Here is a 26,339-nt window from a genome sequence, read left to right as displayed (position 1 = left end):
TATCAGAAAAGAAGCAGAAAACTTCGTACCTTTTAAGACAAGCTACTGAAAGTAGCACCAGTAAACAAAGGTTCCATATAAATAATTTGGTTAGAAAATTCAAGCTGCTTTCAGGCAGATGGACACCAAGCATGTCCTAACACGTATTGAGAGCTTTGAATTGTTTTTATAAGTTATGCCTCAATGCATCCTTGTTTGCAAAACACCACAGCAGTGAAAGCTGGTCAAAGGAACAGCATGCTGCAGCCCTCCCCATGTGCACTGCACACCTACTGGGTAAGAGGAAAAAGGAAACTTAATGACAGTCACCCCAGAATTATATTTTGTAACCCTAGTTATTACTTTAAGGCAGACAACTCTTATCTGAGCAGCACAAAATGACACTTTGACCCTCTGCTGCTCATTCCAACATTCTTTTCTCTTTAAGTCCATGGTTAACTGTTCTCATTACAGCATGTTTCTATAGTGACCAACTGCTAAATTAATACTCAGTGTATTTCCCCTTCTACCTGCCTTAGTTCAGACTTGGAAACCCAAAGTGTTATTTAAAACATTCCAAAAACTGAGCCTTGAGCTGCAGTAAGATGGTATGGCAGACTACTTCATCACTCTAACTTCCCATCTCTTGAAACAATACAAAACCAGATAAATGCATCATTCATAAATGAAAGCAAAATTCTTCATGGCTCACTAACAATAACTTGAAAAGCTAATATGTAAAGGGCTAGGAAGAAATGAATTGCCAGTACCTTAGAGAAATATCAGACTCCTACTTTCAGGCAAGTACTTAATTTCTTCAGCAGCTTTTTGACTGTTTATTGTACCTTGGTTACATTAAGAGTACTTTGCCCCAAGTGCAGCAGCCTTCCTAGAGAATAATAACCAAGATAAGCTTTATGTGGAGGTAAAGCGCTGTGTTCCCAGGAGGAGACGGGAACACACTGCTATAATACATGGCAATGAATCATCCTCCTGACATGAAGACTAAAAGCATTAAGAGAGGAATGTAGTAGGTTGAAGTAAAAAAAAATTAAAAAGGGACTCAACTGGTTCAAGTTTTACATATGCAAATAAACAGTATGAGGGGGAAACACACTGAGACATGTGAAGTAATGAGCAGAAAGATCAGGTGTATCTATTTTCCTGGAAGCTGAAAGAAGGAAGATATTAAACTGTGCTTTCTGGTAAATTGCCACTGCCAGTTATTGACAAAGTTGTCAATTATACAGGATTATTTAGACTGATGATACCTGAAGAAATGGGGATTTAGAAACACTTGGGAGTAATAGGAGAGATAGGAGTATGCTGCAGATGATAAATGGAATGGATTGAAAGTAAAAGAGCAAAGAGGCCAGCTTCAGTGGGAATAATTCAATATACTTCATTAGCATGTTACAGTACTGCAGTGAAACCATATACCTACTTTCAAAGCTGGACTTTAGAAAACAAATGTAACCAAGTGGATGAAAGACCAAGAATGTTTTATGCTATCAGACTGCTTGGCATAGAATTTATTCAGGTAACTTCTACTTTGCTAATGTTTAAATAACTTAATTAAATGCACTGACTGCCTAGGTCTGTAAAATATTAAATCATCATTAGGCAGATTTTGCTGAAGTCAGTCAGACAATGCATTAGGAAAAGAGGACAGTGTTTGAGTCAATAGTAGGATTTCAAGTAATTGAGTAATCATGTAGCATGGCACACATGGATAAAGCAGGGACCAACAGGTAAAAGGACAGCAGCAGCTGGCACCACAATGTTTTTTAACTGGTCTAGAAGTAAGAGTTAAGTTGTATTTTGAGACAGGGGGTGTGAAGTATTTTTGAAAGTATTGGATAAGCCTCCTACAAGATCACAAAGGTCTGTTGTATTAAAAACATACTCTGCAGCAGAGGTAGGGTTATTTGCTGACACAGTTTTCTCAATAGAATGAAAGGTATTTCACTATGCTCATGAAGAGGTTGACAGGTTAGGATCTCAATACAAGAGTTGAAAGAGCTAAGCCTAAATCACAGTTTTGGCATTGATTTGTTTGGTCACATAAACTGCTTACCTCTTCTGTACTTGACTTCTGATATAGAGCAACTGACCCGCAAATCCTGCTTCCAAGGCATTTCACAGGGATACATGTATCCATAACCAAGGTATTACAGATATAATCAGAAGACTGCATGAAAAAAAAATTTATAAGAGGCTCTCAGGTATCAGATACACCAACACCCCTGTGTTATTTATATTACCCTTTCAAAATGACTTTGCTTACTCATATTAAACAAATTCTCCATTCCCAGCATGTAAAGGCCTTATGTGCCACACTGCTGGCACTAATTCAGTCTTAAGTGAAGCAGGACACTACTACCAGGAGAACTTAATTTTCATCCTTTAGCTTTGATGGCTACTGTGGCTTCCATCTACCTTGGCTTTTTCCACATAATCACTGTGGCCTCAACTAAATAATGCCTTGAGCAACAGAAGCCAGGACTTCAGTACATGCCACCAAGAATACTTCTACATCCTAAGAAACAAAGCTAAAAACCAGCCAACTGCAACAAGTTTTGAAAAAAAAAATACTATACGATGACTGAATTGGACAAATTAAACTGAGTTTTAAATCCTGTAGTACAGTCCAGATGGCAAAAAAAAAAAAAAAGTCCTTGGTTTGGCCAAGCACAGTCAGTATTAAACAAATGGCTCCTCCCTCCACACACATACACACTCGTAAATGCAATGGAAAACAGAAGTGCAACAGGGAGAAGAGCACAGTGGCTGTTTTCCCAAAGTCTAATAAACTTCCCAGCTGAACAGTACTGGAGTTCTGATTGACAAGTGATAAATACGATAATATGCCTGGCCCACATTACATAGAAATGACAGCATAATACACTGAAGGCACCCTACGTGTCTTCAAGTTACTTTTACTGATTAGGAAAAAAGATGCAGAACGCCAACTGAAGGTGGGTAAGAAAGGTGAAAGTGAAGCAGAAGGCAGCAAAGACTAGGCAGAACATGGTGACAAAACAGAGAGGGAACTGAAAGATTAAATTGGCTACTGTTGTAGGTAACCATCATGGAGGACCAATGTATTTCAGAGACTGTACCTGCCTACATAGCTCCTCCCTCAATCTGGGTCTAAAGTCATGGGAAAGTGTAATACATTATTTTGATATAGTATATAATAATGTAACACATTGTATTGATTTCCAAAGAAATCTTTATAATGGCTGTTGCAGCATCCACTCAAAACCAGAATTTATAAATGTGGGATTCCTCAGTCTTTGGACTGCTGTTTTCTACTCGAATTAAAAATAAGTTTAGGAAATAAAACAAAGCAAACAAAACAAAAACAACCAACAACCCATCCATGAGCACTTAGTTTAGCTTGCTTTGCCTTAATTTTTCTGTAAGACACGGTACCCCCCTGCTGGGCAAAACCAGACAAAAGAGCAAGGAGAAGTGAACCAAAACTTGACTGCACAGTAAAACAAAACCAGCCTGTACAGACTAAAGAGGTTAAGTAAAAAAGGGCACCCGAGGCAATGTGTGGCTAACCAAAACCCTGAGAAAATAAAGAGCCCAGATGTAGACCATTAAGCAAACAGCATTCACAATTTAGACTTGGTTCTCCAAACAAGAAGGTGACATTTTTCAAAGCATCTTCAAAATGAGTCACCTTGAAGGAGTTGTCATCTTGACAAGCACCAATTCTCCCAGCCTAAAACCAATTGTTGCAATATTTAGGATAACAGGAAGCAGAAAGAATTTCTTGAAGCAAAAGATTTTTGTCCAGAAAAAAATAAATTATGAGCTATGAAGCCTGCACTGTGTGAAAAAGCTGGTAAAGAAATTTAGCTGGAACTTACGCATACATAACACATTGTTTTCCAGGAGAAAGTAATCAAATGTTCAGAACAGTTTTTTACTTTGCGTATTACATTTTTACAATATGTATTTTTAAATATCGCAACCATAGTAGGTAGGACAACTTCAGATACCAGCAGTGATGCAGATGAACAAGCAAACTCTTACATGTGCTATTATCACTTAGGCTTTAACACTAGTTAAAACTTACTCTGACCTCTGAAGCATGATAAGGAGAGAAATTAAGTTTCTTCTCAGAAGTTGTTCTCATTAGCAGGAAGACTGGAATATAGTTGCCCATTTTCTTTCAGACTTCTGTTCTACAGATGACTCTGCTCAGTTCTCTGTGGGTGGGAATACTACTAATTTTTAAACCAAAGACTGATTGCAAAAAAGCCCTTTTTAAAACACTCTAATAAGCAACTTTGAGGAGCTACTAATTCTTTTTTTGTTTGTTTTTTTTAAATATAAACACACAAAAGAGTTTGATAATATTTTTTCACTCCTTTTATTAAAAACAGTCATAACACTTGACATACATTTGGCAAAGACACATGACTGTATCTCTACTTTTCAGGAAACTAATTACAGACCATTCCAAAGTGACCTCCTGTGTGCAGTTACCAGGCTCTGCATCAGGTTTTCATATTGCAAACTTCTGGTTTGTTTTCAGTTGTTCAGGTGATTCTGCTTTTAGCTTACCTGTGTGATCAACAGCAGCCTATTGGCTTCAAATACATCTGTTTTAGATGTATATGCACACATGTAGTGCAAAACTGCATCCAGTACTTGCTGCTTGGTACTGAAGAGAACATTTCTCTAGGGTCTTTACCAGCAGACAGACTCATTCTCATGAAAACTCATGAAGCTTGTCAGTCCAAGTGTTTCACTATGTTAACCAAAGTTTGCTTCTGTAAGAAACAACTTCTCTAAACCAGAAAGAGGACAAATCTTACTAAAAAGAAACTCCAGAGTAAAAAAAAAGACTGTAGCAACAGAAGCAGAAACAGAGCCTCAGTAAAGACAAGTTTTGCTAACCAAACCCACACAAAACCGTGCAGCAGCTGTATTAGGGGTGGGCCAGGAGGAAGAAGTGTTCTTCCCTAGTCATTACCCACATTCTCAACAGGACAAGATTTACATCAGAAATAGTGTCAGTCCATTTACCAAGATGCATTTTCCCATTTCCCACTCTTGTTTTAGGTCAGCTGGAAGCTTCTTTTTTCAGTTTTTCTAAAACCTCATCTGGTGTCATCGATACCACAATCTTCACCACTTTTTCACGTGATTTACCACCCTGGGTTAGACACACACACAAAAAAAGGTCTTTCAGAGAATCACCACCAAATACACATAGCAAAAAAATCTTACTGTAACACCAACACATCAGGTACTTTAAAAATAATTCTGAAAGTGGGGATATGCAGAATTAACAGCAGTGAGAGCTCATCGATGGCCTTTCTAATTATTTGGAAGATGGAACACAATGTCGTACCTACTCTCCTTTTAAAACTCGACACAGCTCTCAGAGCATGCCCTGGATTGATGCTCTTTTTCAAAGGCAAAAAGCAAGCAGTGCTAAGTTTCTGTAATTTACTTGTATCATCTAGAAGCAAGATGCCAACTAATTTGCATTTTTGTTTTTAAAAAGTGGGTATAGACATATGTTTGATAACTGTGTACTTTCAGATCTTTCTTCAGAGTTATCCCTCTCAGATTATTAGCTACTCTTTAGTTCTCAGGTTGATAGCATCAACTAAATGGAAAGAAATCACAGCTTTCACACAGGAACTGGCAAACCTGCAACCTCATTTCATACTGTCTGAAGACACAACTTTGCTACTAGTCAGTAACCGAAGAGAAACAAGTTGCTTGTTAATCTGCAGCCTGCCAAAAAGTTTGAAAGGCCCACAAGGGACATGACAGATGAAAAAGTCCTCAACTCTACCATATAGATACAGAATTTAAAAATTAAATAGATTTTTGAAGCAGTCTAGCCAGTGGATTAAGAAAATCAAGGCCCTTGGATAGAAATCTGGTAACCTCAGTCTTATACTGGATCATTTCCCACCGTTTTCATAATTAGGCCTGGCTTTGTTAATGTTAGCACTTATCATAGTGCAAGTAGCAGATAAGAGAGCAAGCAGTACCAAAAATCACTTGCTGTTTACACCTACCAGATCAGGATGGAAAAAATCAAAGCCACAGGTAAAATACACTTGAACACAATGCTTCACTGAGAACAAGCAGTGACTTGTGAAAAATAAATGTTAGCTTGTAATTATTTGGGTACTGTAGGTCAGAACAACTGAGTCAAGAATGTCAGACAACACAGGCCCATTTCATATTCAACTCTGCTTAGCACTTATGAGAATAATCTAGTTAAACATGAACATCCCTTTAAGGTACAAAAACAGTTTTATCTATAAAATGTTGATAAACAAATGAAGCAGTTTGCCCATGATTCAGGAGAAACAAGACACAAATCTTTGCATCTCTAACTTCTGGCAACAGTGCTCAATTCATTGATTATGTTGCCATTTCCTATTATCCTTTAACAGACTTCAACTACTACCTTAAACCAACAGACAAAAAATAAAAAGCACAATTTTTCATTGTGCTCTAATGGTCATAAAGTATAAATGAATAGGGCTGGAAAGACTGACTGCAAGTACAATGAATTAATAAAACAAATTATTTATTCAGTGCAATGAATAAAACAGCTTTTACTTGCCAAGTCATGTAAATTCTGATACAAAGAAACTCTTGAGGCCCAGCCATAACGCAAGTGCTTACATATGCCCTTGCTTATGTGTGACAGTTGTAATAAAATTTTCACTCAAACACAGAAGTAACTTTAAAAACCAGTTATTAATAAAACGCACATTCTCTGCAAAGCACAAGTTTTGTGAAATGCATTTGACATGAAAACAGGAGGATCTCTGAAAAACACAAAAAACCCATGAACTACACAGATCTGGAAAATATATCACAATGAGAATTCTGGTGATTAAAGATCTCAAGTCAGCTGTGGTCCCTCCTACACTAGGTATGTTCTCAATGAATAACACACTTTAAAGTATCTTTTTTCACTGAACTTGGAGAGCAGCTTCCTGTACTGGACGAGTAAGTTTCAAAATATCAAATTTAAACTGCAGCAAGGCAAGACTGAAAGGAAAAAAAAGAAAAGAAAAAAGAAAAAAAAAAAAAAACCAAAACAAATACCTTCTCTAATGTAACTTCACTCTTCTTCACTTCTAGCACCTTCGAGAGGTAGCGACACAGCTCTGCATTGGCCTCCCCATCTGATGGAGGTGCAGCAATAGCTATACCTACTGCCTCTGTCGTCACATCTGTAATAAATAATTTAAGGATTTAATGCTCAAAATGTTAAAGCCTCTAGCTATTGTCTCCTAAACACGAATGTTTATGGTTTTGAAAGCATTTTAATTTAAACCCAAATAAACTTACAGATTAGCATGTCGGTTTTACTCATCACAAATTCCCTTAAATACATTAGCCAGTACAAAGGTGATGACGTGATACAAATAAGACTTCAGACCTGTCCCAGAGCTCAGCCATGCGCTACCAGTTTTCACACAACCAGGGCACTGTTTTAAGCCCCTCTCTCTGTTCCCCATTCTGATGCAGGTGTAGTCCAGCTTGGCACCGTGTAGCATCACACAAACCAGGTTACCCCACCAAAAGCCACGATAAACCCACCCAGAGACCTATGGCATCACCCACAGCTTCCCTGTGCTGCCAGCTGAGCCTGGATACTCTACTGCAGCCCAACTTGTTTGTTTCATACACACACCCCAACGAAAACCAGCTCTGATGTGTCCATGAGGAAGCCCAGATTTGTAGAAAGAGGGCGCATTCATTAGATTAAGCTTTTATCGTTCAAATAAACCCACAGCCTCCCGAAGTACAAATCGCATGCACATTGCACACGGACTGCGATGCGGCCCCAGCGCGCTCCTCATCTCAGAGCAGTAAGAATTTACACCGCGCTCACTGCACCACCTAGCGAGGCCCGACCGGGAGCGTGAAAGAGCCCCTCCGGGCTCCTCCCAAGCGTGAGATTACTTCCGTTTTCTAGCGACCTCCTCCGCGCACACCGCAGGCCTCCTTAGCGCGCTCCTTACAGGAAGCTCTCTCCCGCTCCGGCCGCGCTCCTCAGACGAGGCTGCCGCAGCACCGCAGGCCCCGCTGCACACGGCACCGCGTCCCGCCGGCGGCCGCGCCTCAGCAGGGCAGGCAGCACCCACCTGTGACGGCGCTGCTCCTGGCGCCGGGCTTGGCCCGAACCGCCACCCTCACGCAGCCGCCACCCGCCGCCGCCACCGGCCCCGCGGCGGCGCCAGGTTCCGCCGGCCCCTTCCCGGCTCCTTTGCCCTGGAACAGAACAAACGCGGTCACCGCGGGCGCCCTCCTGCCGCTGCCCCCGCAAGGGCCCTCCCGCACACACCTTTCGGGGCATGGCCCCGCCGCCCCGCACCGGCAGCCGACGGAAGCCGGCAAAGGCCGACATAGATCGGCGGGGCCCCTCCGGCAACACCAGGGAGCTCCGCCCTTGGCCCCGCCTGCAGCGCCCGCTGCCTCGAGGACGGCGCGGACCGGACCGCGTGTCCACCCGCAAGCGCACTCTATGGCCACCGAGCGTAAAAGCTCCGCCTGGGAGGAGAGAGTGCAAACGGCAGCTGGTTCCAAACACGGGGCGTGCTATAAAGACCGTGGTTTGAGACCCGGAGACCTGGAGCACACACTTAGAAATCAGGGCAGAGAAGCAGAGGTTTAGGTTTTTTCCTCCTGTGTTCCCAAATGATGATTTTGTGTAATTCGGGGGAGGGTACAACGTTTTGTACATGGAGACATTCTACTACGACACAGTACATATTGAAAGACACTGGATACTATATACACACATCAACTGCATCAAATTATGCAATCTGCAAAACTAGTTGCACACAAATAATTCTTAGTTCATACTAATTTTTTTAGTATTAGAATGCCCAGTGATAAAATATCATCAACAGAAGTCTTGTATTCTCATTTTCACACTATACATTTTCCAGTAGGCACATATGTATATACAATGGCTATTTCCATAACCAGCTCTGTGTTCCAAAACAGCCAAAAGAGAGATTCTGGAACGACTTGGTTGTTGCTGAATTTGACTTGGGATTTCTTCAGTGCAGCTGCAGGTATGCTCTGCCATGCTGAGTCCATTAGTTCTCAATGGCTCGTCCAAAATGGCAAAACGATGGCAACAGGAATCCAGCCTTGCTGATGCATTAAAAAAAAAAAACCACCAAAAAAAAAAAAAAAAACCACACAACAAAAAAACCCCCGAAAAGCCAACAAACAAACAAACCAACCAACCCACCAAAACCAAACACAACCCCCCCCCCCAAAGAAAAACAACCCCAAGCAACCCACCCCAAAAGAACCAAAAAGACACACACACAAAAACCAAACCCCAAAACAAATAGTAGCAATTCATGTCCATATGGTCATTCTGAGGTCATACTGGAAAGAAATATAAACTGGGACTACAGCAGCAGCTTTACTGTCATTTTAGGACAGGTTGGGGATAACATACACAAGAAGTTCATCATGAGTAAGGATCTTCCAGTTAAAAAACAAGAAAAAAAAAAAAAGAATTTTACTACATTTTACTACAGGGATGAAAATACAAAGAAATTAAGCACAAGATACTATTTAAAACAATATGCAGAATACTTACTCCACTTGCTGTTTTGTCAAGAGGAAAAGCTAAATTACATTCTGCCAATAATTATGCAGAGAGATCAGCTTTTCTGGTACCTCTCAAACAAGTTTTGTTCTCACATATTCATGGAATTCTGCGTAATTTTTTAACTGCTGCCAACAGTAAGCTGAAGTCCACTGATAAGCTGACGCATTTGAGATGAGCATGTGAAATTATGTATAAAATATTATTTCTGGTATCTGTCCATCTTCTATTGATGTACCATTGTTGTTACCCGGTGAACTATAAAAGACAAAGCAGGTTTTACTAGCAGTAGGAGATTCATGGATCACTTTCTTCAAGCCTTTTGTTCCATAGTGGGAATCAGGACCCTGAAAAACATCACAAGAGATTAGCAACTGAATGGAAGCAGGCAGCAAGACCCATAAACCACTGAAGTTCAAACACTACTGAGTTAGGCTATTTTAACAGTAAAAATGTCTGTACCCACATCATGTAAGTCACATACAAAATCACAGATAACACAAGTGAGTACACTATGTCTAAATAACAAAAAATTTCTCTGGCAGTAGACTTAAACTACTTGATTTTATCCAACTATAGTAATAAATAAATTTTGATTCCCATATGGGGAATTATATTTAAAAGAGTATTAAAAGACTTTTGAGAAAACACTGAATAAATAAATTTATCCATAACATTAAAGGGATACTTTCCTAGAACAAATTATTCTTTCCTATACTGTAGCGCTAGTATATAAAAAGTGACAAAAATGGCTATTAAAAAAACCCAAACCTTTTAGTTTTCTGCAGCTATACTGGTTAGAATATGCTCCATAAAAGAAATTAAAACTTAAATTTTTACAGAGAGCTGCCAGATTACACATTCTAGATAGCGCTTTTGCCCACATAGAACCATTGACTCCCATTAGGACTCATTCTAACTTACATCAGCCAGAAAGTGGGAAGGCACATTCTGTTCTGTGGAACAGAAAAGCGACAGCAGTCATACAAGTTACTGTGGAGTTTAGCTATATCTTTCTTTAGCACTAAAAATAAATATCTAAAGTCACTTTCCCATAAGAAGAGCCAGAAAAGAACAACTGGTGCACCAAAGTAACGTTTTTCTTCTGTACTGTTAAGACATTCTTACTTTCAACGTTGCACAAGCTGTGTAGCAAACTGTTGGCAAAATCTCTATAGGTTCTTTGAACATAACTCTGAACGTACTGGCTGTTCCATCACAACTAAATCCAGTGTCGTTCTGTCCTAGCGTCTGATTCTTCTCATAATCAATTATCTGTACAAAACCAAGAAAATAGTATTTTTAGGTTTATAAGCTTGAGAAAGATTCTTATTGTATTCATATTAGAAGATTGCAAGCAAACACTTGCCTACTCCACCCAGTTTAATTACAAGGATAATGCTATCTCAAGACTGGAAAGTAGGTGTAATGTCCTGATACCACTAGGGTCGACCCAGCAGTGCTGAACTACGGCCTGCGGGTTCCACACAGGCTGTTCAACCTGTGGGCTAGATTCAACACTGCTCCAACCAGGTTATAGTGTTTGCCTGGGAGATGAAGAATAGCTCTTACACATTCATCTTCTGACCTTTATATATTACATATAACTCCTGTACTTAGATCTGCTGATCTTGGTACACCTACACGGCCCACATGAGGGAAGCACATACGGGGGCTGTGGCTAATTCAGAAAACAAGTTTCTACAGATAAAATAAGCAGTTAATGACACGATCTTAAAAGAAAACAGGAACTTGTGCTGCTGTGTTTTATACAATTTATGTTCTAGACTCTGTTTAAAAATTACACTCAGATTACTTATTCCATTTTAAGTGACAAATAGGAATCACTAGCTAAGATGCAGTAACAGCAGATAATGCACTTCTTTTGGGTAGCAGTCCTGACCCATGTTGCTGAACAACCTCTTGCAGAAGTTGGGTATTAGAGCTTTAGAGTAACATGGACACTTCTCATGATTACTGCACTAACAAGAATTCTATCAGTTTTAATATTTTATTATTAAATTGCCATAATTTTAATATTGCACAAATGAGATGAAGCAAAACGCATCTAGGCAAAATGTGCTCTAATTCTTCCCCCAGGCACAGCTAACAGAAGTGTTAACATTTATCATGCTGAAGGCCTAAGCCCCTTTCACATAAAAGATGTATTTGCAATATATGTTATCACTATTTTAAGACAAGTACTATGTGTTTAATTCTCTCAAGCTCTGCTAGTACTGATGCAGGTCCAAGAAGAAAGGTAGGCACCCAGGACTTAAATACCTGTCTGAAAAAATTGTGACAGGAAAGTTTCAGATTCATCAGGAATTGAGGATACTTCCAGCATAAAGAGAACCTGTATAAGGTGGATGGCCTTCATCTGAACTGTAAAAGTACACTAGCCTTTTAATTAGGCTCAGGAGCATCCCTTTCAAGTGAATCTCTTGATCATTCCCACTTAATATGTTTTAGTTTGCTTTGCAAGAACTCAATTATTTTCAGACAAAATGCATCCAGCAAACATGCTGAAGGAGCACACCAAACTATCTCATCTGCTAATGGGAATTTAGCCGAGAGGATCAAAGAAGTTAATGCAAAGTAAAAATCTCCAAATATGTATAATATGGCTGCTAGGCCCCCAGTACCAACTGATTTATTCTAAAGATCCTATCTAGTGCACTACGCTAGGCATTTACATAAATGTATAGTCTGAGAAAACTAAACTGATGCTACTTTCAAATCAAGGAATTTCCAAATTAGCTTTTAAACTGAGGAATGTGAAAAGCCAACAAATTCCTTCAAAACCACATTCCAGATACATTCTGTTTCAAACATCTTAAGAAGAAAGGCACAACATTTTTCTCTTAAGAGACAGACACAAAATTCCTACCCTTAAGTACAGGATGGTCAGAGAATAGTAATCATCAAATAGAAAACAGAAGACTAACTAAACCGTCATTTAAATAAGATGCCCAGAAATGAACTAAAACAGCAGTTCCAGCACATGCAAGAAGTCTTTGAAGTAAGATAGGAACAATGGAATTTCTGTCCCTAAATGAAGTCAGGTTCTTTCTTTCACAACATTTCCTACACACCTAATAAATCCATGTGAAGTGATAGTACCAGGTTACGAAATACACAGAACATAGGGTAACTGTGGCAGTCACAGAAAGCTAATACCCGAAAGCTTAGAATCAAATAAAAACTCTTCTCAGTAAGAAGGAGAATTCAAATGGACTGAAATTCCATACTTGAAAAAAACATAGTGCTGGGTCAATATTACTAGAAGACAATCCTGACCACAACATGCTAAGAGAGATCAATCAGGCTACAAGAGCAGGAAGTACAATTTTAGTGTGTCTTCCAGTACTTTCTCAGAGCGGGCAAGTTGTTGTATCAGGACATGAAGCAGGGGTGACATTTTTAGATGCTATCACTGGCCATTTCATGAGCTTGCTAACCAATTGCTCAGTAGGAAGAAATGCAACCCTTGATTTGGTACTGCCTGATGAGCAAGATCAGATTCAAAATTTCATAATAGGAACACTATGTAACAGTGTTTGTAATAATTAGAGTCAACACTACCATGCGAACAAAAGCAAATGCACCACAGCTATGCTACATTTCAAAAAGAGAAAAAATGAGGAAGCTTGTTCAAAAGAAGGCGCAATTAAGAAAATGAAATCCTTATAAGAAGCACGCAGACTGCTGAAAGGACATCCCATGCCCAAATACAGTATTGGCAGGTATCATTTTAGGAAAGGCCTGAGAAAAGGGGAAAAAAAGCTGGCATGGCTGATGAGCAAAAGGCTATTACCAGAAATAAACAAACAGAAAAGGGCATCCTATAGAAATATGAAGTCATATCCAGATTAGAATATAAAGGGCCAAACTGACAGATTAAAATGTAAAAAAGTGCAATTAAGCGGGCTAAAAGAAGGCTTAGGAACAGCTGTCTAAAAGCATCAAAACCCATGCTAAATCATTCTTTCAATAAAGCAGTAGCTAAGCACCCTATATGGGTGCCTATAAATATGCATGAAGCTATAAACATGCATGAAGATATAAAATGAGTGGCAGCAGGATAAGGTCTTCAACATGGAAGATAAGAGAACAGTAATACAAATACATCATTTACCAGCAGAAGAAACCAGGAGAATTGCCATGCTGGGACAATGTTTTCAGCAAACCTCAAACAGAAAGCAACTTTACAGAAGTTACGGTAATAGTAACATGCAAACTTCCCCCTAAGACTTGAATCAGTAGTGAATAGATGTCAGTCTTCCCAAAAGCTCTGGGCAAAGACAAGCCTCTAAGCCTCAGTACATGTACCAGATGAGCTAAGAATGCAATAAATACACAGCTGGATCAGACAAATGGTCCACTATCCTCTGACAGCGGCAAGAGATGTTGCTCTGGGTTAGTACACAAGTCTGGGCTCTGCAGTCTGTTCCCCCAGCATCCACAACTGTTCTACTAGGTGTGGTACAGTGCACATCTCCCTTCTGTTCCTTCTGGAATCTTCTAATGGATCTGCTATTGATGCACAAACATGTTCAGATACCACCAAATTCAAAGCAGGTGTCTGCGTCTTCTGGCAGTACATTCAGTATCTGCATACTGCAGATACTCTTACCTGTTTTGATGTTCTAGTATCAGTAAGAGTCTCCGAGTTCTAATATTCTGGGGTTTGGTGAATAACAAACAGTTCTGCATTTATTTTATCCATTGCTCTCAGAGTTTTAGAAGTATTGCCCATACCTACCCTACAAACTGAAGAGTCCTAGCCTTTTTGGTCTTCCTTCATAAAGCAGCAGCTCTAACCCCGCAATCATTTTAATTACCCTTCTTCTCTACCTTCTGATTCTACTGTGCGAGATTGGGAATGGCACATAATACTCAAGATGTGGGCATACCTGTCTTTCATACAGCAATACAATGTCACCTTTTATCTTGTTTTTACTATCTTCCTGATGACATAGTGGGCTTTTTTAGCAGTCACTATGTTGTGTCCTCTATTACAGAGAGCTGCTGATGACAAATCCAAGATCTCCTTCCCAAATTACTAGAAACTTTACTAAAGGACAGACTTTGTGCACAACCAAACAGATTACAAAGCTACAAAATTCTTCTGCAGAAAGCTTACACAAATTCAAGGTTAGACCAGACAAGTATCCTGAAGAAAGATTCACCAGGAACTACTAAACAGAGAAACCAAAATCAGTCTCTGGAAACACCTATACTAAAAATGATTGAAGGACAGGAGAATACAGCAGAAAGGGAGAAAGATTTTCATGTTGTTCTAATTTTTCCCTAGTCATCCTCTTATAACCACTGCTGGGGACAAAACACAGGTTAGGTTACTAGCTTATTTATCACTCCTACCAAAATACATACTAAAACTTTTGCCAGCACTACAAGTGTAGTTTCTACATAAGCTTATTTAAACAGAAGATACTGTACCTGTATATTAACTTGATAGTCTGTGGGTCCGTGAATAGATCCATATAATCCAAATCCCACTATGGAAATTCTCCTATTGACTGTGAACCTAGTAAGACACAAGCCAAGAAAGGAATTTAAACACCTGTGATGGGTGTGTTACCTTATTCCCAGGCAAATAGGAAAAAGCCTCCCACTGAAGACTAGGGAAGTAAACTGAAAATTACTTCCCCCCCCCCCCCCCCCAGTAACACCTTCTATTTGTATTTCAACAGTAAGAAAATGCTTTGTAAGGTTGCAGCTTTACAAGTTTAAGCTTTGCTAATTCCCCAAGATATTAAATATTAATAAACAAAAAAGAACCAGATTCTTTTTAGTATCTCCAAAATAAAACCAGATCAAAGACTTGGTATTTTAAAAAGGAATATGCAGCTAATACCCAAACACTGTAGAATGTACCCAACCCTCCTGGAATTTATGCTTTGCTACTTTATATTTTATGTGTGCAACAGCCTGAGTTATTTTTAAAAAAGTAAAAAAAAAAATAAAAAAAAAAAATCAAATGCTCCCAAAACAGAACCAGCATGTTTGTTACGGTGTCTTATGCCAGAAAGTCAAAGTTAAGCAATTTGTTCCCTTTCTTCCCACACTTCTGTCTCTCCTTCAAATAGTTTCAAAAGCCATACCTAATCCGATCACTTGTTCCACTGTAGCCCCAGCGACTCTCCACTTGCTGGAACCTGTTAATGCTGCATTCTTTTCCTCTAAGGCAACATCTTGGTCGGTCAATATAATCTACTTTAGGTTTAGGATTGACAGTAAAATGCAGAAAGAGATTTACTACTTCCCGATCTGACAAGATTCCAGACTGAGCAGGGCCTGTGAAAAGAAAAGACTTCTAAGATGCTTTGAAGAATTACTCCAACTGTTGTATTTAAACCACACATATTGGCAAACTGAAGATGACATTATTTTCCAACAGCCAGAGCATATTCTGCAGAATGTTTTGCTTTTATTTGTGCATCACAACTTTTACTAGTATGACACTGATAACAATAGAGTGTTAAGCATCTAAACACTCACAGATGAGTTGTGCAGAGATCTAACAGTAAGCCATTAAGACAAAGAACCCCACAACTCACCTGCTGCAAACTCTTCAATAGTCATTAATGGAAAACGAATTAAGGAAAGAGCCCTTCCAAGGACTTTCTGTTTGTTTCCAAATGTCACAGGCAGTTGCTGTCTTTGACATTCTGCTTCTGCCCAGCGAACAACAGCTCCAAAAAGTCTACTCTCTCGAATACTAAGGGTATCTCTTTCTAGAACTGCACACAGTGTGTCTAAAGAAAAAAAGGTTAACAGATCGAGGTAAGTTTTCATCCAAACCAGTAACAGTACTACACATTAAGTAAGCTTAAAATGTTAAGTAAACGCTAACATTCATAGAAAGATACCAAATACAGAACATCTTATGTATAAAGAAATCTCCCAACGGTCTACAGACTCCAAACAAAAAAAATCCTACTATGAACTAAACTTCCTGCTATGAAGACAGCACATAAACTTTCTTCTTTATCCTGAAATGTGTGACCATACATAATCTATGCAGTGACATTCAATATCCTGCAGAATTTCCATGGCTAGGGCAAGATCAGAACTGGAAATGACCAAGCGGTGAATGCACACTACTAAAAAACCAAGTTATTCATGATGACACTGTCACATTATCATCTGAGTAGCCACCTGCCAGTCTGGATCAGCTATAGACACAAGCAGCAGCAGTGCACACAAAACTAAAGATACATGAAAGTGATTTTAAACATTGACATGTTTGCCATCCACAAAGCTTGAAGGTGGAACACAGGATGTGAGGCAAGGTACTCTCAAAAAAACCAGCAGGTTTTCCTGTATTTCTTACTTGTACTGATATTTTATGAATAACAGTATATTGGTACTGTTATGCAGTACAGGTATGTATCGGTACAGGTATGCAGTAATCCTCATAGAACACAGGCCTGAAAAAAATGTGTTTTCAGATTCTGAATCTTCTGTCTTCTTTGCAAATTTTTAAATGCAATGAATTTAAGCAAGGTATGTTCACAGCATAAAAAATATACAGGAAAGTCAAAATAGATTGGGATTTATAGCAAGAGCAGAGATGATCACTCAGTCTGGGTACAAATCCCACTGAACAGGAGTTAACAATGACTTTACAACTTCTTTAAGAAGCTGGCATACCTTCCTCCAGCTGAGTTTTTCCACACAATCTAGCTGAATTGGGATTAAAGTCTTAAAACATATATAGCATCAATGAAGTTCAGTAAGCAAATGTACAACAGCTAGCTTTTCATAAAAGACGAAACATAGAAATCGCCAATTTGGATTTTATTTATTTTGTTGAACACAGATTTCACAAATTTTACCTGATCTGTGCAACTCTGAACAGAGGGGTACCATATGGCAACAGGACAGTACAACTCCTGTTACACGCAAAAAGCAGGTGTGGATCCCTCAGGGACAAGGCACAACACTTGGCAAGTGAAAGCTTTGGCTTTAACAAAAGCATAGCATTACCATGTTGGGCGCCCCATGGCACCAGCGCTAACCAAATAGGGACCCAATGCATTGGAACCCTGCTCAGGAGTGAAACTCAAAGGAAAGAACTGTAGGGGTGGATAATAAAACCTGCACTGATTAACATACCATACATATGCAGTGCCCTGTTTTGCTCATCAGCAAACTCACTGATGTAATGCAGGTGCTGCTGCTTGAATTCTGAGATCTGCGGCTGGCCATCGTATTGGTGCAAAGGTGGGTCAAGATTAGGGGGGAAGCAAAGTACACCATGACAAGGAGATAAAATGTGCTTAGAACTCTATATACTCAGATGGGAGAGGCAAACTATCCCAGGTTACTGTGATGAAGTCTTCTCACCCCCTACAGTTCCCTTCAGAAGTCTAATGCTTAGGGCACACAAAGTAACTTACCTATATCAATATCAGTAAAGCCTTCTGCACTTATTGCATCCATAGTACTTTTGTCTATTGTGTCAAGGCAAAGACTAGCAAGCTGAGGTTCATCAAACAAACGAGCCTAAAGGTAAAGAAATACATTTTAAGCATAAATCTGACACACTACTATTTTTAAAAAGCAAGCATTTTTACCCTAGTACAGATCTAAATAAACAGGTTGATTTGTCTTTGTGTTTATAACTTAAAAAGCAGTTAAATTCTCAAAGAAATACGTAATTAAGGAGAATTCACTGAATGCAAGTTTTTCTTTGTGCTTATGTTTGTAGTTTTAGCAGTATAACTAAAAAAAGTACACCTCACATCCGCTATAGAGAACTAAAGCACAGTCTTCACATGAAACAATTGAGACATTAATGCAAATACACTGTAGAATAAACTAGCTCTATCTGAAATGTCTCAGTCCATTGCATAAGAAAAATAAATAAAAGACTTTATTCCACATTTATAAGAAGCTGAGTCTGTAAAAACGCTAACAGATCAAGTAGAAATTTTTATACATAAATTAGGCGATATGGTAGCAAACCTACTGTTAAAGAATATTTAGTAATTTCCTTCCAAATACTGATTTTCCTAGTAAACAAAAAATAAGCTTAGATTTACCTACTTGAGTAAGCAGCATAAAGGCATTATCTGCTCGGAGGTGCTTCGTTAGAAAATCCACACAATGTGCTTCCAGGGCTGGGACTGCATACTTTTTAGCAGTGTATAAAGTAGTCATGACTGTTTCTGGACCAATCTGAACTTCATCTGAATAAAGAAACCTGGAAAACAATACAAAAATACAGACCATAAACACCTATCTTGAGAAGAGCAAGTAAGGCACAACACAACAGTCTCTCTGCATTTAGAAAACAGCTCAAAGATTTGCACTGTGCACATGCAACAGTTGACCATGGAGCATTTTAACAAATTGATAAGCAAATTAGAGGGTTTAAGAAAGAGTATTACGTTAACCTAATGGCATACATTTGTTTTAAATATGTATTACTCCCCAAGACTGATCTGGCTGTACTAGTTATACATAGCTACCAACTGTAAACAACAGCTGAGCTGCAGAATTAGTTAACACACAAATGCATGCTCTTTTGATTCACTAGCAAGAGCTGTATTCCTAAACATCAATACTTAAGCCTCTGCGCCTATATCACTGAACTTAATTTACTGACAGTGCACACTAGCTTCCCCACGAGGAGAATAGTGTCAAGGACTTAGACTGTGATAACACGTCGAAGTTATCACTCTGTAGTGTTCAGAGGAGAGGGAGTCATCAGGCAGATGACCTTGACTCTTCTATTCCTAACCATAGCAAAGCACACAGCAAAGCTTGTCTCTAGTACTTGAGGCTAGATGACCGGTTGAGATTTTAGAGATAAGATGTGAACCAGAAGATAGGAGCTCCCACCAAAACCAGAGGAAAAAAACCCCTGTTTCCTGAGAAGTTATTTGAGACCAGAAAAAAAATCAGTTTTAACCTTCAGCATGGAAAATATGACTTTTTAAAAATAATTTTTCTTACAGGTAACATGGAAGATAATCTTAGCAATATTTAATCAGTTTTTCAGATAGTAATCAAGAATAGCTTGTGATTTACAAAAATCCATTTGTCTCAACACACAGGTGGTTGAGCATAATAAAGCAGGGCACATCAGCAAATGCAGAAACTCCTCAAGGAAGGCCAAGCCTTTCCTATCTTAATATTTTTTGTTCAGAGCCGCCTGGAAAGGAATGAATGGCAAGCATGTTTAGAAGGGCTTTAAAATGTAACAATAAGCAGTTTGTATTTAACAGAAGAAAACTACCAAAGTAATGGACTCAAGCTTATTTGCAACATGGGAAGATCTAAGTAATAGTAACACGGAATTCAAGTTTCAACTAACATTTTTCATTGTTTGCATTTCTTACGTAATTGCTGACACACAACTAAACATGGTGTGCAACATTAAATTTGTGCCACTTACCAAGAGGTACGTATTTACCATTGCAATACTCCAATCTATTCAAACAGGCAGCTTTCACATCACTTAGGAAATGTGGATGATGCTCTAAATTAATTTTTGAAACGGGATTTACATCAAACAGCTTTTAGAAAGAATGAGTTTCATTAAATGCTAACTTTTTTTTAGTAGAAGTTTCATACAGGTGATTTAGAACTTATTTATGAAAGCTGTAAATTATGATGATATATAAACTGTGATGAAATGATGGGCTGACTGGACAGCCACGGTCACTGACAAATGTACTTCTAAGAAACTTAAGATCTCATAGGTACAGTTTTGTATAACAAATGGACAAGTTGTTCATTAAAGCACTAGAATAATGCATTTAGATTTTGGTTTTAAGATTAAAAAAAAAAGAAATCTACCTAAAATGCCCTAACCTTTCTTGTTTGACTTTATAGGAGCTTGGAGTCCAAATCATACAAGGGCTGAATATTAACAGGCTGTAAGAAAAACAGCATTACCACACAAACTACATTATAAGCTTTACAAAAAAAAAACCCAAAAACCAAAAACAACAACAACAACAACAACAACAAAACCCACCAAAACAATAAAAAACCCCAACCAAACAGAAAAAGGACACACTTAAGGCTCTGTGCTCCAACCCCTTCCCTGCTGTATGGCTGAATATACATTAGGAGACACTCCTCAACTGAAAGTGTGTCAATGACAAACTAACAGGACTTAAGTGATTAAAGTTCTGACAACTAAGATTTGCACAGCATCTCAAGCAGTAAATAAAACATCAGTGTGTTATCAACACTCTTTCAGCACAAATCCAAAACACTGCTCCATGCTAGCTCCTGTGAATAATTCAACTCTATCCCAGCCAAACCCATCCCTTATTGCATACTATTTACGTCATGTTCAGGTTCCACATTGTCACCACACATCCTCGTTAACTACACCTTTCCCCATAGAAGGTCTGTAACATGTAGACAAATGCACAAAATGTCCACTGAGCTCATATGGTCTATGACTTTGGGCTCCATCTGGTATGGTATTCACTCAGGACAGGATGGGGTGATGCGTTGCATGGAGTTACTGGACACTTTTGATCTCATAATCTGTTTCTAGACATTGATCACCACAGGGTGTAACAACCCGTAGTTACGGAACATGCAATATAGTTACATACTTTGAAACTGAGAAAGCTTATGACAAGAAGCATCCAAATTCATTATGAAAGTCACATTGTCAGTTTCCTGTGTTTAGTATTTAATTTTTGACAATGCCAATACTTTCCTGGGATTTTCAAAGACAAATAGCAGTCTTCTGCAAAAACTAAGTGTGAATTTGCAAAGTTAAAAGGTAGCTGTAGAAATTATGAAAAATGGTAATAAAGTCCATTGCTCTAGGATGCTGTATAATACATCTCCCTTAAGTAAATGAATGGATTATCATGATGCTCTCATCTACTCATAAAAGAGGAACTCTAGGTGTGTCTTCTCTCTGAAAATCCCTCTACTCATGTCTGTCTTTGCATTACCTCTCCCATTTGTGGCAGGTCTGAACTGGCACACCTTTATGTTTATACCACTGTTCCTCCTCCACTTAACTCAGTAGGGCTCAGGATCGTGTATCCTTCCTGCTTGCCTTCCTCCATCCTCTCCTCCACTTGGAGACTTACAGGAACAACTTGCTCTTTATATATTGACTAATTTTATTGTCACCCAGGATGGTGTGTGTGTATGTGCAGAGTGGAAGAACACTTTTAGTGACCACTTGAGCATTCACTTTACATAAGCCTCTCATACACTTTATGCCACTTTCCTCTCAGGTTAGCACTTCTTGCTCCCCTAGTCTTAGCATCCTTCCAACAGCTGAAATATTTTCACCATTAAAAAAGCACATAGGAATCATTCCAGTTAGTCATGATTACCCCTTTATTTGCTGCTTGCCAAAGTCTTCTGCAAAGACATTTGGAAGATGGACTGCTAAACTCATGCCATGTTGCCACTTTCCTTTATACCATGATCAAAGGACAAGTTAAATTCCTGCAATTTGTGAATAAAATAAAAAGTTAAATCTTATTAAAACCAACAAAATGAAACCCTAAAGCAGAATCCTATGGAGACAGCTTTAATTTTCTGGGTAAAAACAACAACAGCAACAACCCAAAACAACAAAACCCTGCTTAATTGAGAAGCAAATTCAAACTTTTGTGACTGATTATTTCAGCTTTTAAGGACTTATCTGCCAAAATACTGAAGTAGTCAGCTGCTTCCAAAAAAACCTCTGCGTCTCGTGTGGGAGAACTCTTCAGGCAGGAGGAATACTGGATGAGAAGCTAGAACATATACCACAGTCATTTCCAAGCCTTTGAGCTCAGACAGTTGTTTTCTAAGAAAGTTCTTGCCCCTTCCCCAGCCAATTTTAAAAGGCTCCCTACCCGCTTCCTGGTTTTACACTTATGATTTTAGCCCACAGACAAAGATGACTATCCAAGTTTCTCTAGGGGCAAAAATAAACCCTACAATGTATTACTGGAATTGCAGTGGTACTGTCAATTAAAGTTTTGGTTTATTCTTTCAAAATATTTTAACTCCACAGATTTATTATTTAGAGTCCTCTGTCAGAAAAAAAAAAAAAAGCGAATGTAGCCAATTTTATATTGTGTACAGATATAGCAAAAAAAAAAAAAACCCAATCCAGATCTCATATTAACTTGGTGACCATCAGATGTTAAATTGTTCTATTTCTAACTACTGTTTTCTTCCCTATAAATGTAATTCTTGAACTACAAACTATGATAAAACACTAAAAACTAGTGACAAAACACTAACTGTGATGAAAGTTTACATCATAGGACAAAGAAATGACACTGTCTCACTGGACACATAGAGACAGAATTAACATTAAGAGAATATAAAAAACTTTCATCAAAAAAATCTTTTGCCTTTGGCTTTCTTTCTAAAAGTAGCATTTGTCAGTAGCTCTTTGTGAAACGCATCAACCACATATAGGACTTAACAAACCACATGAGTAAACAAAATGGAAACAAGCTGTGGAACATTAAATAACTAGTGAATCACCCCTAAAAGCTTTTGCATCACTTCAATGTTTCCTTTACCTTGACATTAACTTGCTATATGTATTCAAAGATCCCAACTTAATTTCTAGCCACTAGACCTCAAATTGGTCTTTGCAGAGATTAAGGCAGGTCCTATAAAAGGCAATCATCAATATCTGACCAATGTACTAATGACAGATAAGAGAGGCCAGCAGGGCAAGGTTAATTTTTGCCTCTTCCAGCTAACATTGGGAGAAAAAAAAATCCAAACACAGTTGTGTTATCATTGGTATACTTTAAAAATGGTGTACACGAGCAAGGAAGAGACATCCTGTACTGGTCTATGTTAAAGAAGTTCCCCTTAAATGCTTTTAACAAGGTGTTGCAAGATATATTTATTCCAAAATAAGCTCAAAAATGCAGAAGAATGTTCTAAAAAGCTGCCATGTATTTCATACCAAAGACAACATCAAACCTGAGAGGTATCAACAGTTCATTAGTCTGGTGATATTTAGTCAAGACACAAATATAATCAGTTTACTTACATAAGTCCCCTGCCCATTGCATACTAGCAGCTCTACCAACACAAGATGCCTTTTGTTTGCATTTAAAAACATCTCTTCCTTCACTTGTACTGTTTTCAAATACCACCCTTATCTTTACTTAGAACTCACCTGTTTGTGTTTATCTAAACTTTTAAAATTCTATTCACTTTTTACTGTCCACTGTTTTTTCCACATATATAGAGACAAACACATAGATGTGCATTTACTTTTAACCTTTGAAACCATTTTGCTTGCAAGTCACTTCCTACTATCTCCCACTCTGCTCCACAAACGCTTCACCTTGCCACTCCCTCTCTGCTAAGAATCCGCAAAACACAGCCCATTTACTAACAGTAACAGAGACATTGCTGCTGCATGGTGTATTCTTCCCCACCCCAATCAGTTGCAGCTCCTGTGTGCATGATTACTAGAAGGACTATGTGACTTTTCTTCTCACTGCTCCTATCTGTTAGGGTTAAAAACAAAGAGAAAGTTGCTAAGACTTTGAAACTTTTCCTATTATAGAAAGCTTCAAGACACTACATATTTATTTCCAGGCAATAAAATTACTGTTTCCCAAATGGTTGTTACAGAAATCTATTTTATATGCTTTTATAGAAGTGTTGCCTAGCAGAGGAGTTTCTTTCAGAAAAATCTTAAGCAGTTTTGTCATATTACCACACCACAGCACAAAGAAACTACCAGAATTGTTTCCATGAGTTTTATTTAGCACTAGTAAAAAGAGACGACAGATAAACCCAAGGGTTTTGTCAGCATCAGAAGCAGCAGATCCTATTCTGCCCAAATTAGAAATCACTAATCCATTTTACATACTTTTTGCCATCGCTGCACTCCTGGTCCTGCTCATTTGGGTAGTTTGGGTGTAAAAATCAGTTACTAACTTCTGCTGTATGTTCTTTCTCCACCCAAAAGTATGTGAAGTGTGATTACAATGGGTGTATTACTCTGGTAAAAAGATACAACAATTTACTGCCACGGCTAAAAAAGTGGCCAATAAGATGAATAAAGCTTCAAAGGAAGCATGAAATGAAAAAGCTTGGTGCAACAGCCTCTGTCCCTTCTTAGCCATTATTAGGTGGATAGATAGCTGCAGCTCTCAGTGGAGCCACTAACCCCCATCATCTTATTAAAACCAGAATCAAGACCCCAAACCAGTCACCCACCACTACCAAAGTACTCTTCTGAAGGCGCAATCAGCTGCTCTAAAGTTAGGGCACTTCTCTTGAGAAAAGGATGCCGGGGAAAGAGCAAGAAGGACCCAAGCCGCATCCCGCGGGCGGTGTGACCTTGCGCGCAGCCCGCAAGGTGCTTACGCGTGTTTCTCACACCTCCCTCTGCGGGTGCGCACCGGCGGCCCGGGGGAACGGAAGGGCTCTCCGGGGACACGAGCCAGAAGGGGCCGCGGCTCGGGATGAGCCAGCGGCCGAGCGAGCCCCGCCGCGGCCCCGCGGTACCGGTGGGAGAGACCCGGCCCTCGCTGTGCGCTGCCCCCAGCCCAGGAGCCTCCCCCCCCGCACCGCCGCGGCCTGACCTGAGGAGCGCCAGGAAGGCGGCGGGCTCCACGTCGGGCAGCTCGATCTCGGCCGAGGTGGTGGCCATCCCGCCGTTAAACATCGCGTCGAACACGGCGCTGCCGGCCGCCAGCACGAAGCGGTGCGCGGGGATGCGCTGCTGGCCGGGCCCTGGGGACGCCCCGGCACCGCCACCGCCGCCGCCGCCGCCGCCGCGGGGGCCTCCCTTGCCCACCACGAAGTGCACGTCGCTGAGCAGCTCATTGGAGAAGAGGAAGGCGAAGCGCTCCCGCAGCGACCCCTTGGTGGCCTGCCAGTTGTACAGCGGCTCCCGCTGCAGCACCGCGCCGGCCTCCACCGCGGCGGCACTGGCCGTGACGGCGGGCGTCTCCACGGGCGCACCCGGGCCGCCACCGGCAGCCGCCATCGCCGCCCTGAGGGGCCAGGCCACGCCGCTGCGTCTACCGGCAGCACAGAACGCCCAGACGTCAGCCGCTCGCCGCGCATGCGCCTGTGCGCCGCGGAAGTTCGCGGTGGGGACGCTGCGGGCTGAGCTGTCCTTCCGAGCGGGTAGCGGCAGGGCCGTGCGCCGGGCCGTGTCACTCGTTAGGCTTGTAGAGGCGTTTCATGGCCGCGTGTGCGGCGGGAGTGCGCCTCCGGAGCCGCGAGAGGGGAAAACCAGGTGTGCGAACCACAGAGCGCGGCGGCAGGCACGGGCCTTTGCACCGGTACGTGGGGGAGCGCGCACGCGGTGCAGGTGTGCGTGCACCTCCGGTGTGAATTCCTGCTTGTAATACCGTGCCTTACGGCAGCAGGGAAAACAAGGCTCGATCACCTACTTTGTTTGTGAAATAATGTTGATGACCGTTGATGCACGTACCTTGCGGTGCTCGTACAGAAGAAATCCACGTACAGTGTGTTTGGACATTGCGTGTTTTAAACATCCGAGGAGAAAAATCAAAGCAAAACCAGCAATTGTGAACGTAGCAGTGAGGCAGCGCAGCAGCCATCAAATGTAATGTCCTTGGACCAGGGAACATAGAGTGGTGAGTTCATAGAATCATCGCATGGTTTGGGTTGGAAGGGACCATCAAAGGTCACCTAGTCCAACCCCCTGCAATGAGCAGGGACATCTTCAAATAGATCAGGTTGCCCA

The 26,339-nt window shown here is 40.2% G+C and overlaps 2 protein-coding genes across 4 annotated transcripts; both read right to left on the bottom strand.

Annotated features, from left to right (window-relative positions):
* Positions 1-4,353: 4,353 nt before the first annotated feature.
* On the bottom strand, positions 4,354-9,195 carry C8H15orf40 (chromosome 8 C15orf40 homolog). Of its 2 annotated transcripts, none has more exons than XM_065688740.1 (4): positions 8,363-9,195; positions 8,133-8,259; positions 7,087-7,214; positions 4,354-5,158 (listed from the first exon to the last, which is right to left on the bottom strand). In XM_065688740.1, exons 1-4 carry the CDS (start codon positions 8,729-8,731, stop codon positions 5,066-5,068), a joined length of 717 nt encoding a protein of 238 aa, XP_065544812.1. In that variant the 5' UTR covers positions 8,732-9,195; the 3' UTR covers positions 4,354-5,065. The 2 variants fall into 2 exon arrangements, with proteins under 2 accessions (XP_065544812.1, XP_065544811.1); XM_065688739.1 differs by having other exon boundaries at positions 8,333-9,193.
* A 222-nt stretch (positions 9,196-9,417) lies between these two features.
* BTBD1 (BTB domain containing 1) lies at positions 9,418-25,694 on the bottom strand. 2 transcript variants are annotated; one of them, XM_065688341.1, is made up of 9 exons: positions 21,976-22,312; positions 20,471-20,533; positions 18,698-18,854; positions 18,049-18,154; positions 16,204-16,401; positions 15,748-15,940; positions 15,083-15,170; positions 10,748-10,894; positions 9,418-9,966 (listed from the first exon to the last, which is right to left on the bottom strand). In XM_065688341.1, exons 1-9 carry the CDS (start codon positions 22,038-22,040, stop codon positions 9,808-9,810), a joined length of 1,176 nt encoding a protein of 391 aa, XP_065544413.1. In that variant the 5' UTR covers positions 22,041-22,312; the 3' UTR covers positions 9,418-9,807. The 2 variants fall into 2 exon arrangements, with proteins under 2 accessions (XP_065544413.1, XP_065544411.1); XM_065688339.1 differs by lacking the exons at positions 20,471-20,533; positions 21,976-22,312 and adding an exon at positions 25,204-25,694.
* Between the last annotated feature and the right edge of the window lie 645 nt (positions 25,695-26,339).

The sequence above is a fragment of the Lathamus discolor genome, chromosome 8 (assembly GCF_037157495.1).
Source record: "Lathamus discolor isolate bLatDis1 chromosome 8, bLatDis1.hap1, whole genome shotgun sequence".
NCBI classification, from domain to species: domain Eukaryota; kingdom Metazoa; phylum Chordata; class Aves; order Psittaciformes; family Psittacidae; genus Lathamus; species Lathamus discolor.
The sequence above is the reverse complement of the archived record's forward strand: the minus strand, read 5'-3'. Positions and strand labels throughout refer to the sequence as shown.

What these genes read in the sequence shown, in the direction of transcription:
- BTBD1 (XM_065688339.1), bottom strand. Translation starts at nt 25,610, where the DNA reads ATGGCGGCTGCCGGTGGCGGCCCGGGTGCGCCCGTGGAGACGCCCGCC. An exon ending in TATTGAAGAGTTTGCAGCAG is followed by an intron (nt 15,941 to 16,203) that starts GTGAGTTGTGGG and finishes TTCTTTTCACAG; the next exon opens with GCCCTGCTCAGTCTGGAATC. An exon ending in GGAACAAGTGATCGGATTAG is followed by an intron (nt 15,171 to 15,747) that starts GTATGGCTTTTG and finishes GTGTCTTACTAG; the next exon opens with GTTCACAGTCAATAGGAGAA.
- C8H15orf40 (XM_065688739.1), bottom strand. Translation starts at nt 8,731, where the DNA reads ATGTACAAAACGTTGTACCCTCCCCCGAATTACACAAAATCATCATTT. An exon ending in CAGGAGCAGCGCCGTCACAG is followed by an intron (nt 7,215 to 8,132) that starts GTGGGTGCTGCC and finishes TATTTATTACAG; the next exon opens with ATGTGACGACAGAGGCAGTA. An exon ending in GTGAAGTTACATTAGAGAAG is followed by an intron (nt 5,159 to 7,086) that starts GTATTTGTTTTG and finishes TGTCTAACCCAG; the next exon opens with GGTGGTAAATCACGTGAAAA.